Below are 17,616 nucleotides of genomic sequence, written 5' to 3' on the forward strand. Positions count from 1 at the left end.
ATCAAACAGAATTTGGAATAAGTGCACAGTGGAATTTCTTTGGCAGAAGCCATGGCAAGTCACCATGTGATGCCATAGGTGGTACAACAAAGCGACTAGCTGCTCAGGCTAGTTTGCAACGACCTAAAAATAGCCAAATTCTCACAGCACAAGGCTTGTTTGAATTTTGTGATCAAAAAATAAATAAAATCAAGTTCTTTTTTGTTTCCAAGGATGAAATTGAATCTTCAAGATCTGCACAAGAGGAAAGATTCAGTAAAGCTTCCACAGTTGCTGGAACTAAATCACCAGTTTATTCCCATTGACTTGAACCAAATTTCAGTCAGTAGAATGTCAAATGATTCCTCCTCATTTGTTGTCAAACTTTGTCAGTCGGATGACCCAGTGAGTGTACCTGGCATAAATGTGTCTCAACTTCAGCCTGGGCAGTATGTTGCCTGTGTTTATGACAACAAATGGTGGATTGGCAATGTCTGTGACACATCATTTGAAGAACATGATGCCTTGGTCAACTTTATGCATCCATGCGGGCCTGCACGATCATTTCATTGGCCTAGCAGAAGAGATTCTTGTTGGATTTCTGAACAGCATATTCTAGCAGTTCTTCCAGTACCAGCAACTACACACTTGGACGACAGTATACATTTCCAGAAACAGCAGTGAAACTTATCAGTGAAAAATTCTTGTCACTTCAGCACTGAGGTTTTACTTGGGAACCATTAAGACACCCCCATTAGGCTTGAGAAACTAGGCAAAGACAACCAAATGAGGCTTGGGAACCTCAAGTAAGATGCCCACCTTCAGGCTTGGGAACCTGTGCCAAGTGGCTGGACTTGCCTTGCTATCGGGCGTGACCTCTTGGCGATGAGGTTGCCACTTCCTATTGAATTGGTAGTGGCATAGCCACCATGGACCAACGCATGCTTAAAGCAACTGAGTGACTTATACAGCAGTTAGAAACATTGATGGGCCCTATATCCGTTTCATCTATCATTCAACAATACTGGCCAAAAAACACTTTTTTTGCAATCCTTATATGGAGAGACTCCAAATTGAAAACTACATATTCTGATAGAAGGAAATCTGCTCTTTCTAATGGTGCTAAAAGAAAGAATATTGAAGCTGTCCCACTGGAGATCAAGGGCATCAAAGATAGCCCAAAATGGGCAAAAATGCTTTTTATACCAACTTTGAACGCTTATAATTTTTCAACCACTTGAAGGAAAGTGCTGCAAATTGGAATGCCTCATTACAGCCCTGCATTTAGTACACCTACCAAAAATCAACCTGAAAGGCCAACTAGTTTAGAAACTACAGCAGCCTCAACATCACTGTAAATTGATTTTTGCCGTTTTTTTGGCAAAGTTTGAGCCTAAACCATTCAAAAAGTAAGAGGACTAGGAACATGGGGTTTTGCCAGTTCATTAAGCCCTAAAAGTAGTGCAGGTTCTCCAAATATCCCCCTTGTACTACTAAAACTTCCAGTTTTACAGCTTCTGGAATTTGGCCCAAAATGTCATTTTTGCTCAGGCGACATTTTGCAACCCTTTACTTGAGGTCCCCTAGAACCTCCAATTTTTAGTCTTTTGAACTAAAGTTTTGCACAGCTTAGTTTTTTATCATAAAGAAACTATGTACCAAATTTCATCAAAATCTGAGATGGTGAGGTGGGGACGACCTTTAAAATTGGTCCACTTGACACGGAATGACTCAGTAGGCAACACACAATGAAGCTACTAAGTAGTAAATTTAAAACAAATTGGAGAAATATTTCTTCACTCAACGAGTAATTAAACTCTGGAATTTGTTGCCAGAGAATGTGGTAAAAGCAGTAGCTTAGCAAAGTTTAAAAAAGGTTTGGATAATTTCTTAAAAGAAAAGTCCATAAGCCATTATTAGGATGGACTTGGGAAAATCCACTACTTATTCCCAGGATAAGCAGCATAAAATTTGTTTTACTGTTTTGGGATCTTGCCAGGCACTTGTGACCTAGATTGGCCACTGTTGGAAACAGGATGCTGGACTTGATGGACATTCGGTCTGCCCCAGTATGGCAACAATTATGTTCTTATTGTAGTAAATGAGTTTCAAAGCTGTACAAAGGTTTAACATACAGGCTAAACCCCTTGGTAATGTGGAACATGAAAGATAAATCAACAGTCTCCCTTTGGCCTTTCTGCCCCATACCCTCCCCCTAACACATCCCTCTTAAACTTTCCCTGTCTGGCCCTCTCTCCCATAGCCATTGGAGTAGAATCTCATGGGAAGCAGTACCCGTCAGCCCCCGGGCTGGCAGTGGTACCAAGGACATTAAAGGATATATTCATTGCCCCTTAACATATTAGTCCATCTGCTTTTGTATCGTTATATTACCCTCCTCCTCCAGTTCCCCTAAAGTCTTAATCTTGTTATAACTTATATTAACCAGTAGATGTCAAGTATAAATTACTAACAATTGAGAAAAATATAAACAAGAAGATGTATCCACATCTGGTAAACATAGAAGCTTGGGCTAGGATCCAAATCGCGATGCCCAATTCCTTCATAGAGCCATATTGTTCCATATTGCTCAGTCATGTAGATGCTTATCTGCCCGCTGGTTCTTTCTCTGAAGCCGAATGTGACAAACGCCTGACACATCTATCCCGAACAACTTGTTGCCATCCTGATGATTTTAGGAGTGCACGTTGCTTGGCAAGCTCACTTTTGATATCTTGAGGCAGATTCTCCACTCATCTGCTGCAAAGCTTTCCACACTACCACTGGAGTATGCACTTTCTTCGTAACCTTGTTGATGGTGAAAATGAAACAAAAGAGAACCCCAATTTGTATTTAAAATCTGCAGCATTAAGAAAGGCTGTCACCCCTTTGAATTCTCTTCTGCACTATAATGTTGTTGCAGCTAAGTCATGACAGAATTTTAATTTTATTGCTTTCCATTGAATTGGGCCCATCTTTCAGGCCACAGCTGATATTTTCTCTTTTATAGTATAATCGTGAAAACATACAGTTATATCTCTGCATAGGTTGTCCCTTGTAGCCCCGAAGGATCTGTGCACTCTATCAACTTTTATTGGCATTTCTGGTCCATGGACAATTCTGAGGAGGTTAACAGGAATTTAGCAATGTCCTGACTACTGTGCAGTCTTTATAGGGTTCATCTTCAGGTACTCCCCTTATCCTGATATTACACCACCTTGAACGGTTCTCCATGTTTACGACCTGGTCCCAGAGTGCTCTCAAGTCAGTGCCTTGTGATTCATAAAATGAGCACAGACTCTCCACATGATGATCACACTGTGTTACTCTGTTCTCCATTTAGTCCTTCTTGGTGCCCAGATCACTAACCTCTTTCTTGATGTGTGCTAAAGCGTCTTTCATATCTTGACACACTAATTGAAATTCAGTTTTAAGCTCTGTTATCCATTTGTGCAATTTACGCTGGGTAAATGTGTCCCTCGCTCCATCAGAACCTGAGACTGAGTCATTTTCCACCTCTGTCTAGTGCCACCATCATGGCCTCGTTGCATGGTTTTTATATTCTGTTTTTTTCATGCTGAGAAATAGAAATCCTGGGGTGAGAAGGGGGAGAAGATGTCTTTATATAGTGTGTTACATTGGGGTATGGGAGGGTTACTTTGTATGTTTTATATTTCTCTAATAAAAATTTAGGAGAAATCCTGCCTGGTTTGGATTTCTTTTGAGTCGCCATCTGTTCCTCTGCATTGGCAATCTTCACTTCCCCCAACTTCCTGCACCGCATGGTTCAAGTCTCTGCAGAGCCCGATCGCCAAAGAGGAGGAGTTTGAGGCAGCGCTGAGGATAGGGAGGTAGGCTGGCATGGCGCTACACTAATGTGGGAACCCTGGAGGACTTGTGTCCATCCCACAGAATTCCCGTAGACCTTGTGGGCATCCCCGCAGGAGTCTCATGGCCCTGGAGGGGGATCCCCGTCAGATTCCCTCAAACCCTATTCCTGTGCATCTCTGTAGTGGACAAGCCAAAACTCTCAGTTTGTCCACCTATGCTAATTAGGATGCAATTCAGTTTCTGAGTGCTCTATCACTTTCAACACTCAGGAAATTATCTAAACAACTCCTGGACGGGTTAGTCCTCCCCTGCCACCTCCCATGTAGTCTTCTCTGTCTAGCTACAACCGCCCAAGCAGGGTTCCAGATGTTCACCCTAACTGTGTTAGTGGGGACTAGACCCAATTTGTCCTTCTGCACAATCTGGTGGTGATGCCTCTTTGGGGTTAGGGGTTCCCCTTGCCTTGTGATGGGACATACAACCCATCACAATGATAATAGGGTCATGGAAGCAAAGGTGGGCGTGCTCTGGGAATATGTCAAGATGGTGGTAAGAGGATTATTTGTGACATGGGGGGGGGGGGGGGTAATAAAAAATAAAAAAGAAACAAGCTAGAAAGTGAACAAGCTATACTAGATCAGATCTGGGTGGTGGAGGCAGAACATCTTCGATCTCAACTTAAGCAACTTTATGTTGACCATATTACTTACAAAATGCTATTGGTGCAGCAACAATTATTATGAATATGGGGACAAACCAGGGCCTTTGCTTAAAAAAAAAATTGAAACAAAGAGGGGCATTTTTGGAAGAATGTTCAAGTCAGAACTGGAATGTCCTACTTATAACATCCAAAAAAAAGTGCATCTCGTATCCATTTTAAAACATTGAAAACATTGAGATTTCCTGTTCAAAAATACATGAGAAGGACGTTCTTGTGCTGAAAATGTCCAAAATGAACAGTCATTTTCCAAAATGAAACGGCCAAAATATGAACAGCAAAAATGTTTGTCATCATTTGTACAAAAATGACCACACAGGCATCCTTGCAGAGCAGTGAAGTAGACTTTAAACAACGGGACCCAGGTATAAATCCCACCTTAATTCTGTTACATGTTGTTATGAGCCCTTCAGAAAAGCACTACAATAACCTTCATTCTTGCGGGTGTCTTATAAATTCAGGTACAGTAGGTATTTCAAAGTTCCAAGAGAGCTCACATATTTGTACACCTGGGTCCTATTGTTCAATGTCCACTGCACTGACCACTAGGCTACTACTTACATTTGCTTGCTGCTCTATTAGGAATGGCTTTTAATACCTGAAGCTGTCAGAGCCTAATTTCCACTGTCACTTCTTAGGGAAGGGGTCAATAACCACAGGGAGATTAAGGAGGGGCCATGCCTTCATCCCTCTGCTGGTTGGCTGCTCTATTAGGAATTAGTGGTGTACCTAGGTTGGCTGCCGTCCGGGGAAGGTTGCCCCTATGCCCCCCTCTCAGTGCATCACCCATCTCCCTCTCCTCCAAATTGCATCATCCTTACCACCTGGGGGTGTACAGAGCAGTCGCATGGCTGTCGGATCCACCGGTCCCCTTTCCTGAAACAGGAATTAATGACAGAGGGGGCAGGGAACCAGCGGAGCCAACAGCCACGCAAATGCTCCGTGCACCCCCCTTGCTGCCTGCACCTGGGTTGGACGGCCTCCACTGCCCCATCCTTGGTACGCTACTTAGAAATGGCTTTTAATAACTGAATCTGTTATAGAGCCTGGTTTCCACTGTCACTTCTTAGGGAACTGAGAAGGGGTCAGTAACCACTGGGAGATTAAGGAGGGGTCACGCCTTCATCCCTCCGCTGGTCGGCTGCTCACTCAGGGCGCCTTTTTGTATCCTGGATGTGATTAAAACAGGTCTAGATAGGAAGTCTTTTTTTTTTTTTTTGCCTTGGACGTTTCTTCCCGTTCCATTATCTTTGAAAGACGGCCTAATTTTGGGCCCACCCTAGTCCTGCCCAAAACATGTCTTCAACACGCCCTCTTGCTATTTGGATGAACTGCAGTGTAAAATGTCCAGATTCTGCCTTTAAAGAAATTACTATTTGGACATTTTTGGTAGATTGACTTTTTTGGGCCATTTTGAAATGTCCATCAGCTTTGAAAATGGACACCAAAGAGTGCAGACTGCCACTATTTTAAAAATTAAAGGAACAAAAGATAGAGTGCAACATCCAGGCTCAGTTTACTGAGTTTAAAAAAATTGCATAGCTAAGATCACAGTATAAAAGCTGAGCCCATAGAAAGGTATTTGATGGGACTCCATTTGCTGGAGCTGCCTCAGGATGCAAAGAATAAAATATAGAGGCAGGTATAACACCAGGAGAGGTTTGGCAGACATGTTTATGTTGATTAAAATTTTCTGAATCGCTTTTTTAAATGGGTACATCAAAGCAATGTACATTATAAATAAAAACTATCAGTAAGAAAGGAATGCTAGTACCTAACAGTAAAGAGCACACTCATATCAAGATCACACTCAGAATACAAGCAAACATATATAGCTGTGTACTGGATTGCAAGGTAATGTCCAGTTTTCCAGGCAACTTTTCTAATTTAAGAATGCGCACTAGAACACAAATAGATTTTTTTTTTAATGGTCTTGAATTTCTTAAGGGATTGTTGCGACCTGATATCTAAGGGTAAGCTATTTCATAAAAATGGGGTCATAAAATAAAAAGCACGCCTATTCTGACCTCCCAATAGGCCTATTGGGGTTAGAGAGAACCAATCTAAAATCATTCAAAGAGTACAAATAGCATAAGGGAATATATGGAATAGTCAATGTCACTAAACAGTTTGGTAAGTCAGTATGAATCACCTTGAAAGCTAAAGTAAGATTGAATCCTAAAGCAAATTGGAAGCCAATGAAGTCTTTAAAAAAGAAAGGTAACGTGGACCCTCCGGTTAGCTGGACCGCATACTGGGGGGGTGGGTATGTGAGAGAAATACTGGGGAGAGACTGTATAGCACGATTAATTGTATTATCAGTAATTTCATTTTTTTAATTCATGACTAATAAATAACACATTTACAATGATGTTAACTGCATTTAACATGCATCTCTAATTTTAAAGAGTTATATTTTCCTTAACAGCATATGCTTACATTGATGACAGTTTGAATTGGCACATATTTCTTTTACATTTTGAATTATTTTGCCCATTTGAACAGGCGCACATGCTTTGAGAAGGCAGACAAATTTTTCGGTGTCTTAAGAATCAGGTGATATCTCTGCTTTGGTGGCATGACGAGTATCTCTTATTTTTTTAGGATGCTCTGGCAGCTTTAGAAACCCCTGGAGATCCAAGTCAGCGGACAAGAAAACTGAGTACCCCTTTGTCAGAAGTCATAGGCAGGAATTTGAAACTGGCACTGGCAAGTAGCTCTCGTCAGGCAGCAGCTCTCACCGCCAGCCCTCAGCTGAAAACTCCACATCAAGAAGGGGTATGTGGGGCTGTTTGTAAAGTACTGTAAATAAAGTTGAAGATGCTGAAACACTTACAGTTAATACACTGTCCACTGCTGATTTCTGCTTAGCTTTGCAATTTTAATTTTGAAGGGACGAGGCTGCAGTGCAACTAGAATTTCTTTTCTTCCTGCTTTTTTATTATTAAACAGGAAGAAGAAAGCAAACCTCTTGTTGACGTTGTGCTCTGTGTCAGTAAGAAACTCAGTAAGAAGCAAGGAGATTTGAACGGTATTGCAGCTTCTCTTGGAGCAGATTATAGGTATTACAAAGAATGCTTCATAGTACTTAATCATTCAAATTCTTTATATATGTGTCTCTTTTATCAACTGTTCTATCTGTGAACCTTGGAGACTCTTTCCTGTGAATGAGAGCATAAATATCCTGAATAATAAACATGATCCCATGTTATGTATGTTTCTGTTCCTGTAGGTGGTGTTTTGATGAAACTGTAACTCATTTCATCTACCAGGGAAAGCAGAATGACAACAACCGAGAGTATAAATCTGTTAAAGAGCGGGGAATACACATCGTATCTGAGCACTGGCTTTTGGCGGTACGTGTGAAAGTTATTTATGTTCCCTTCCTCAGAAAACATAAGGGACACTTCTCTGAAGACTGTATCACCCATTGTATATTGAGTGATGTTATTTACCAGCACAGACAACATTTTGTAGAGTGGCCCTGCTTACATGCCTAGGGTTGCTTTATCATGCTTGACTGAATAGACCTTCACCCACCCCCCACCCCTTGGGAACATCAGTTTACCTGTATTGCTTGACTTTTTAACAGATTTTCTGTGTTTTGGCTGCTTTTGTAGTCAGTGTGTCTCAAAAATCTTTTTTCATGACACCACTAGCTCAATAAGTTTTGTGGTAATTTAAGTTTTCTTATTTTTTTGTGAACATTAGGCTGTGACCCTGGCAGATACCCAGTAATAGATTTTCTTCATACTGTCATCTTTCTAAGTGAAAACTTCTTCTCTTGTTTTGCCTCATCTGTTTTTCAAAGCATGTTGACCTGTGCTTTGTTTTATCTCATGTGTCTGTGGGTTGTGTCATCTTTGGTTTTGTTTTCTTATGTATTTTATGATTATATTTAGTCCTTGTATTTCTGTGATTATTATTATTGATTTGTTTTAATGTTAGGATTTTTCCTGTTGAATATTTATGTACATTACCATGTGCCATTGAATAGGAGGATTATAAATCTAAGTAATAAGTTCAGACACAAGTGCAAACAGAAGATGACAATCACGTATCATAAGTAGCTGCTTCAGCTGCTTGGGTAAGCATCGTGATTCAACCCTTTGTAGTGTCTGCTCAAGGATGTCACTAAGGGCAATTGGTTTCTGCAAAGTGAAACAATGGTCTTATCTTGAAGTGATAGCACAAGAGCCAAAGGAGTATGGATCTGCATCATCTCCAGGTGACATGAAAGTATGGAAAGGAAATATCAAATCCTTCAGCACCAAAGCCAAAAAGTAGACCCAAAGACAAGAGCAATTTAGCTCTCCCAATTCACATCAAGCATTGGTCTTGGAACATTTGAGCACAGCGCTCAGGATTGAGCAGAGGCATTGAAGCAACTGCCCCAGTCCCCAGTGATGCATAGCTCTGACAGATAGGGGATCCCGGAGTCTGCACTTCAACCTTCAGAGGCTGTGCTTGGTGGTAATCTCTATTTCCCATCGAGAGCAATCACCATAGCAGTCTCTGGAGTCCCAGCACACATTTAGAGATTATGAAAGTTAGCTCACCCACTGAAGCCCATTATATCTTTAGTTCAGCACTATTTGAGAAGAAACTCTGGATGAGAATTACAGAGGCACTTACTTTACAGATGAAAATTTTAAAAGCAATAGGCATTGACTAGGTACTGCTCAGAGCATCTAACAGTCTATTGCTGCTTCCCCTTTGGCACCTTCCCCCGTCTTACCAACATGGAGCTCTTGACATCAGGCTTTTTGTTTGATGCAGAGTGGACTGAGTCAGAGCTGAATGGGCTCATAGTAGAGTTTCAGCAGTCCCTTGAAGCTGGCCTCAGTAGTTGACCTGCAATACAGAAGGGCAGTCAGTTCATAAGTCAGTGCTCAGGATTTCAGAAGCTTCCTCTAGAGTAAATTCAAGAAAAATGTAAGAGTACATTTAGAAAAAGAAATAAAAACACAGAATAACATCTTCAAATATTAGCGCACATCACTAACTCCCCCTCCCCCAACAAATCCACCCATCCTATAGAGTTAAAGGGAAAAATCCACACATAGACAAAATAAGAAAATAAAACTTCTCCCTTGATAGATCATTAAGCATTTGCACAGAAAACAAAGAAAGAAACTAGCCCCCAGAGCCAACCCTGGTGTTTTTCGCTGTAAAAATAATCATCTACATGCCTGAGTAATTTTATTCACATTAGGGAATAGATCAGTCTTCTAACCATAGAAAAGGAACATCTTTTTTTTTCCATTTAATATTTATTACTTTATCAATATCTACATCCATATAAGAAGTAATATAAAAGCAGCAAAGAAGGAAAAAGTCACCACATCAACAAAATGCAATCCATTTCAGTAAACCTATACAGTCCGCAATATTGGGGGAATTATGGGAGGAAGTACTTAACACATGTAAAATGGTGATAATATTCTTTCTATTACAATAATAAGGTCTCTCAACTGTCTTTCCTAAATATTTTTAAAGATGTCAGATGGTCAAACTGTGTGAACTTTACTGGTCAGTGCACCTGACTCTTCATTGGTCCCAGTTTTTTGTGCAAACGTCAAACTTCTTCAAACTTTATGCTTTAATAATAAGTTTCAAATCGCTTTTCTTAAATCTTTTCAGCAGAGCAAAGTGTTCAGGTAACCTTCCGACATGATCATGTTTTGCATTAAATGCTTCAGGGTAGATGTTCCTGTAAAATTAATATTATCAGTGCCTGACCTGTAAATAATTTTTTCAGGAGTCCTTTTACAAAGGTGCGCTGGCATTTTTAGTGCGCGCTAAAAATAAGCACATGCCAAATGTTAGTTACCCATATATTTCTATTGGTGTTGCTAGCATTTAGCATGTATTAATGATTAGAGCTCCTTAAAACCACTAGCGTGCCTTTGTAAAAGACCCCCTTAGTGTTTTGGCATAAAATTCAACAATAAAATCATATTTAACCAAATTAATCCAACCTTTTCACAGCTCAAGCCTTCATATTCACCAACAATCTTCATTTTAAAATTGCACCGGAGTGACCTAGTGATTAGTGCAGTGGACTTTGATTCTGGGGAACTGGGTTCAATTCCCACTGCAGCTCCTTGTGACTCTAGGCAAGTCACTTAACCCTTCATTGCCCCAGGTATAAATAAGTACCTGTATATAACATGTAAACCGCTTTGAATGTAGTTGCAAAAACCACAGAAAGCCAGTGTGTCAAGTACCATTCCCTTTCCCTTTCCCTTCCTACAGTTTATATGAGGGTCAGTTGATTACATCATCCAGTACAATCCAACTGACATCATCCAGCTTTGATACAGTCCTTAATGTTATAGATGTTACTATAAAGCATGTTTAGGATACCATGAGCAACATAATGAGATGCAAATGCATGCAGAACACCTTATTATTATGTAAATCGTATAATACAGCTTGGGATGAACACCGCAAGCTGTGTTTTTCCTGCCTGGGAGCATTGAACTGCTAACACCTGGTCTTATGATCCTGGGCACCTCCCCCGCCCCAGCACCTGAAGACACATTAATGTTAACAGTCAAGGACATATATCCCACACTCCCCTGTAGGCCCCCTGGGCCTACTGTAAGAGATCACTGGTGGTCTAAAGTAGGGTAGGAAGGAGAGATCCTCATACCCTCCTGCCCATGCAGGTGACAGATTCAAAATGTCAGGTGCAACCCCTAGCATCTTTGCCCTTATATGGGCAAAGCTCCTAGCAGTAGTACTGCAGACTATTGCTAATGGTCACAGCGGCCATTTTGAACCCATCACTGGCATGAGCAGGAGTGCTGTGGATTGCTCCTGCCTACCCTACTCTGAACCACCAGGAATCTCTTACAGTAGCCCTGGGTGGGCCTACAGGGGGGCTGAGAGGGTGTTTTGGAGGGAGGAGATACAGGTCTTTGTCAATAGGGTTTGTGGCAGGGCTTGGCTGGCAGCATCAATGTGTTGTTGGGGGGGGGGGGGGTGAGGGGAAAGCCACCTCTTTATTCCTGCACCAGCCCCTTTAAGATATGCTCCCTGGGAGCAAAGATAAAACTTAGAAAAATTAATTACATGTAGATTCCTTCTCGGTACATTTTCAAGAAACTCCACTTTATTTTGAAGCAACTGATGACCCTTCATCAAACCAGCATTGCTATCCTGAGGAGAGATAACCTTTTGCTTAGTCACATCAACCTTCTACGTAAGTATTGCCATACTGGGAAAGACCAAAGGTCCATCAAGCCCAGCATCCTGTTTCCAACAGTGGCTAAGCCAGGTCACAAATACCTGGCAAGATCCCAAAAAGTACAAAACATTTTATACTGCTTATCCCAGAAATAGTGGATTTTCCCCAAGTCCATTTAATAATGGTCTATGGACTTTTCCTTTAGGAAGTTGTCCAAACCTTTGTTAAACTGCGCTAAGCTAATCACCTTTACCACATTCTCTGGCAATGAATTCCAGAGTTTAATTACACTTTGAGTGAAGAAAACTTTTCTCCTGTGATTAATTATTCATCCAGTTAATATCAAGATCAAGAATGGGTACTATTTCTTCCAACACTCACTTAGCATGCATGCTCCACTAATCAGATTCTATAATGTCATATCATATATGGTTTTTATACTCACGCGAATTATACCATAATCATAGGCTCTTGAGCTGTAGTTTATATTGTATCATACAAGCTTGAGTACATAACCTTAACATGTTAACTTGTTGTTATGTCATAATTGCTTATTTTACTTTGTGATAAAATCAATAAAAATAATTGAACTAAAAAAAAAAAGAAAACTTTTCTCTGATTTGTTTTAAATTTACTACATTGTAGCTTCATCGCATGCCCCCTAGTCCTAGTATTTTTAGCTTCATCGCATGCCCCCTAGTCCAAGTATTTTTGGAAAGCATAAACAGATGCTTCACATCTACCCGTTCAACTCCACTCATCATTTTATAGACCTCTATCATATCTCCCCTCAGCCGCCTTTTCTCCAAGCTGAAGAGCCCTAGGCGCTTCAGCCTTTCCTCATAGGGAAGTCGTCCCATCCCCTTTATCATTTTCGTCGTCCTTCTCTGCACCTTTTCTAATTCCACTATATCTTTTTTGAGATGTGGCGACCAGAATTGAACACAGTATTCAAGGTGCAGTCGAACCACGGAGCGATACAAAGGCATTACAACATCCTCACTTTTGTTTTCCATTCCTTTCCTAATAATACCTAACATTCTATTTGCTTTCTTTGCCGCAGCAGCACACTGAGCAGAGGGTTTCAACGTATCATCAACGACGACACCTAGATCCCTTTCTTGGTCCGTGACTCCTAACGTGGAACCTTGCATGACATAGCTATAATTCGGGTTCCTCTTCCCACATGCATCACTTTGCACTTGCTCACATTAAACGTCATCTGCCATTTAGACTCCCAGTCTCATAAGGCCCTCTTGTAATTTTTCACAATCCTCCCGTGATTTAACGACTTTGAATAACTTTATGTCAACAGCAAATTTAATTACCTCACTAGTTACTCCCATCTCTAGATCATTTATAAATATGTTAAAAAGTCCCAGCACAGACTCCTGGGGAACCGCACTAACTACCCTTCTCCATTGAGAATACTGACCATTTTTATTTGTTACATGTGTACCCCGCGCTTTCCCACTCATGGCAGGCTCAATGCGGCTTACATGGGGCAATGGAAGGTTAAGTGACTTGCCCAGAGTCACAAGGAGTTGCTCTCTGTTTTCTATCTTTTAACCAGTTTTTAATCCACAGTAGAACACTACCACCTATCCCATGACTCTCCAATTTCTTCTGGAGTCTTTCATGAGGTACTTTGTCAAATGCCTTCTGGAAATCCAGATACACAATATCAACCGGCTCCCCTTTATCCACATGTTTGTTCACCCCTTCAAAGAAATGTAGTAGATTGGTGAGGCAAGATTTCCCGTCACTAAATCCATGTTGACTTTCTCATTAATCCATGTTTTGAATATGCTCTGTAATTTTGTTCTTAATAATAGTCTCTACCATTTTGCCCGGCACCGACGTCAGACTCACCGGTCTATAATTTTCCGGATCTCCTCTGGAACCTTTTTAAAAAATCGGCGTTACATTGGCCACCCTCCAATCTTTCAGTACCATGCTCGATTTTAAGGATAAATTACATATTACTAACAATAGCTCCGCAAGCTCATTTTTCATTTCTATCAGTACTCTGGGATGAATACCATCCGGTCCAGGAGATTTGCTACTCTTCAGTTTGTAGAACTGCCATATTACATCCTCCAGGATTACAGAGAATTCATTATGTTTCTCCGACTTGTCAGCTTCGAATACCATTTCTGGCACCGGTACCCCACCTGAATCTTTCTCGGTGAAGACTGAAGCAATGCATTCATTTAATCTCTCCGCTACAGCTTTGTCTTCCCTGATCGCCCCTTTTACTCCTTGGTCAGCTAGCGGTCCAACCAATTCTTTTGCAGGCTTCCTGCTTTTAATATACCTAAAAAATTTTTTACTATGTGTTTTTGCCTCCAACGCAATCTTTTTTTCGAAGTCTCTCTTAGCCTTCCTTATCAGCACTTTGCATTTGAATTAACATTCCTTATGTTGTTTCTTATTATTTTCAGTTGGTTCCTTCTTCCATTTTCTGAAGGATTTTCATTTAGCTCTAATAGCTTCCTTCACCTCACTTTTTAACCACGGTGCTGTCATTTGGTCTTCTGATCTCCTTTTTTAATACGCGGAATATATTTGACCTGGGCTTCCAGGATGGTGTTTTTGAACAGCATCCACGCCTGATGTAAATTTTTGATCCTCGCAGCCGCTCCTCTAAGTTTTTTTTTTCACCGTTCTTCTCATTTTATCATAATCTGCTTTGTTAAAATTAAACGCTAACGTATTTATTTATTTGTTTGTTAACATTTGTACTCCACATTTTCCCACCTATTTGCAGGCTCAGTGTGGCTTACATAGCTCCGTGGGGCGAAAGCCTTCTCCGGTCAATAAACAAATATAAAGCAATGTATTACAAATGAAATAGTATACTTACTTCAAAGTGGAGTGGAGTGGAGGAGTGGCCTAGTGGTTAGGGTGGTGGACTTTGGTCCTGGGGAACTGAGGAACTGAGTTCGATTCCCGGCACAGGCAGCTCCTTGTGACTCGGGGCAAGTCACTTAACCCTCCATTGCCCCCTGTAAGCCGCATTGAGCCTGCCATGGGTGGGAAAGTGCGGGGTACAAATGTAACAAAAAAAAAAAATATATATATATCAAATGCGATCATATTATGATCACTGTTATCAAGTGGCTCCCCAGCACCATTACCTCCCGCACCATATCATGCGCTCCACTAAGGACTAGGTCTAGAATTTTTCCTTCTCTCGTCGGCTCCTGTACCAGCTGCTCCATAAAGCTTTCCTTGATTACATCAAGGCATTTTATCTCCCTAGCGTGCCCCGATGTTATATTTACCCAGTCAATATCAGGGTAATTGAAATCATCCGTTATTATTGTGTTGCCCAGATTGTTTGCTTCCCTAATTTCCTTTAACATTTCTGCATCCGTCTGTTCATCCTGGCCAGGCGGACGGTAGTACACTCCTATCACTATCCTTTTCTCCTTTACACACGGAATTTCAATCCACAGTGATTCCAAGAAGTGTTTTGTTTCCTGCAGAATTTTCAATCTATTTGATTCAAGGCGCTCCTTAATATACAATGCTACCCCTCCACCAATTCGATCCACCCTGTCACTGCAATATAATTTGTACCTCGGTATGACAGTGTCCCACTTGTTATCCTCCTTCCACCGGGTCTCAGAGATGCCTATTATATCTAATTTTTCATTTAGTGCTATATATTCTAACTCTTCCATCTTATTTCTTAGGCTCCTGGCATTCGCATATAGACATTTCAAACAATGTTTGTTGTTCCTATTTACATCATGGTTAGTACTTGACAGTATTAATTTGCAATCTTTTGTCTGATTTTTATTTTTATTTAAGGACACCTGATCTACTACGGTCTCCTTTGTAACCTCACTATCAGGATACCCTATCTTCCCTGTTTTGGTGATTTCTTTGAAAGATACCTTATCCCGAACCATGCGCTTTTGAACGACTGTCAGCCTTCCGCCCTGTTTCTAGTTTAAATCTGCTCTATCTCCTTTTTAAATGCCGATGCCAGCAGCCTGGTCCCACCCTAGTAAGGTGGAGCCCATCCTTTCAGAATAGGCTCCCCCTTCCCCAGAAGGTTGCCCAATTCCTAACAAATGTAAAACCCTCCTCCCTGCACCATCGGCTCATCCACTCATTGAGACTCCGGAGCTCTGCCTTTCTCTTGGGCCCTGCGCGTGGAACGGATAGCATTTAAGAAAATTTTACCCTAGAGGATCTGGATTTGAGCTTTCTATCTAAGAGCCTAAATTTGGCTTCCAGTACCTCTCTTCCACATTTTCCTATGTCATTGGTACCCACATGTACCAAGACAACCTGCTCCACCCCAGCACTATCTAAATTCCTATCTAGGTGACGCGTGTGGTCCGCCACCTTCGCACCAGGCAGGCAAGTCACCAGGTGATCCTCACGTCCACCAGCCACCCAGCTATCTATATGCCTAATGATTGAATCACCAACTACAACAGCTGTCCTAACCTTTCCCTCCCGGACAGCACTTGGAGACATATCCTCGGTACGAGAGGATAGTACATCCCCTGGTGGGCAGGTCCTGGCTACAGAAGTACTTCCTACTTCACCAGGGTGATGCTCTCCTAGGAGACCTCCCTCCTCCAAGGTAGCACAGGGGCTACCAGACTGGAGGTGGGACTTCTCTACAACATCCCTGTAGGTATTCTCTATGTATCTCTCTGTCTCCCTCAGCTCCACCAAGTCTGCTACTCTAGCCTCAAGAGAATGGACACGTTCTCTGAGAGCTAGGAGCTCTTTGCATCGGGCACACACATATGACATCTCACCAACTGGGAGGTAATCATACATGTGACACTCAATGCAAAAGACTGGATAGCACCCCTCTCGCTGCTGAACTGCTGACTCCATCTTAGTGTTTTTGAGTTTTTCAGTAATTTAAAACTTGCTACAGTATTAAGGATATTAGCCTAATAGTCTTTTAGTTTATGTAGTGTATTGTATGATTTATTTAGTGTTTCCTTCTTAGATGGTAATGAAATGTATTTAAACTCTGTAAGAGCACTCCTTGCTTGTTACCCTAATTATTTTGCCTATCACTAACCTAAAATTCCTCCTTTAAACCCCAATCTTTAAGTTCCCAAAGCACAAAGCAAAATAGTGTTCACTTACCAGAGAAATGTCCTCTTCTTTCGGAACTTCTCAGAAAGAAAGTTTAGTTTGGCCTTTCCTCTTTATATAGTTTTGAATCTAAGGGTCCTTTTTTAAACAGGCTCTTTGAAGCTGACTCAGCAACCTATGCAAGTATTCTACTTGCCCACACCTTAATTAACACTTAATTGAGGTCACTGGATGTGCTACCTCTCCAGCAGCCAAGGAACAAAAAATAACTGCCTTTTAGAACAAGAGTTTTTGGCTGTTTAGTTTCTACCTCTAGAAAAGGTTTCAGTTTAAAACTATGGGAAAAATGCCAATTTCTAGAGAAAATTTCTGTTTAAAACTATGGGGAAAGGGTTTGTATACTATGGCAACTAGTTAATAATGCTTGCTTTCCTTTTTTCTCTCTCTCTCTCTCTCTCTCTCTTTATTCCCCCCTTAATACTAAACTAGGTCCTGCTTGCTTTTCCCTCTCTCTCTCTTTTTATTCCCCCTTAATACTAAACTAGATCCTGCAGTGCCTGCTATATTCTATCTGTTAATGCTGTGGTACCAAGTTTTTAAAACTAAGTGGAAAAGACTATGGAGATTAGTTGATAAAATTTGCTCTTTATATTTTTATTTTGCCTATCACTAACCTACAATTCCCACTGCAGCTCCTTGTGACTCTGGGCAAGTCACTTAACCCTCCATTGCCCCTGGTACAAAATAAGTACCTGAATATATGTAAACCGCTTTGAATGTAGTTGCAAAAAACCTCAGAAAGGCGGTATATCAT

The 17,616-nt window shown here is 41.1% G+C and overlaps 1 protein-coding gene across 4 annotated transcripts in view; it reads left to right on the top strand.

Annotated features, from left to right (window-relative positions):
- The window catches only part of TOPBP1 (DNA topoisomerase II binding protein 1), a 251,109-nt gene that overhangs the window by 143,339 nt on the left and 90,154 nt on the right, over positions 1-17,616 (top strand). For all 4 annotated transcript variants that reach the window (XM_030206546.1, XM_030206552.1, XM_030206562.1 and 1 more), the window contains exons 15-17: positions 7,133-7,306; positions 7,481-7,590; positions 7,761-7,884. In XM_030206546.1, coding sequence (XP_030062406.1) covers positions 7,133-7,306; positions 7,481-7,590; positions 7,761-7,884 — 408 coding nt within the window. The remainder of the gene's footprint in view (positions 1-7,132; positions 7,307-7,480; positions 7,591-7,760; positions 7,885-17,616) is intronic.

Source organism: Microcaecilia unicolor, chromosome 1 (assembly GCF_901765095.1).
Source record: "Microcaecilia unicolor chromosome 1, aMicUni1.1, whole genome shotgun sequence".
NCBI lineage: Eukaryota > Metazoa > Chordata > Amphibia > Gymnophiona > Siphonopidae > Microcaecilia > Microcaecilia unicolor.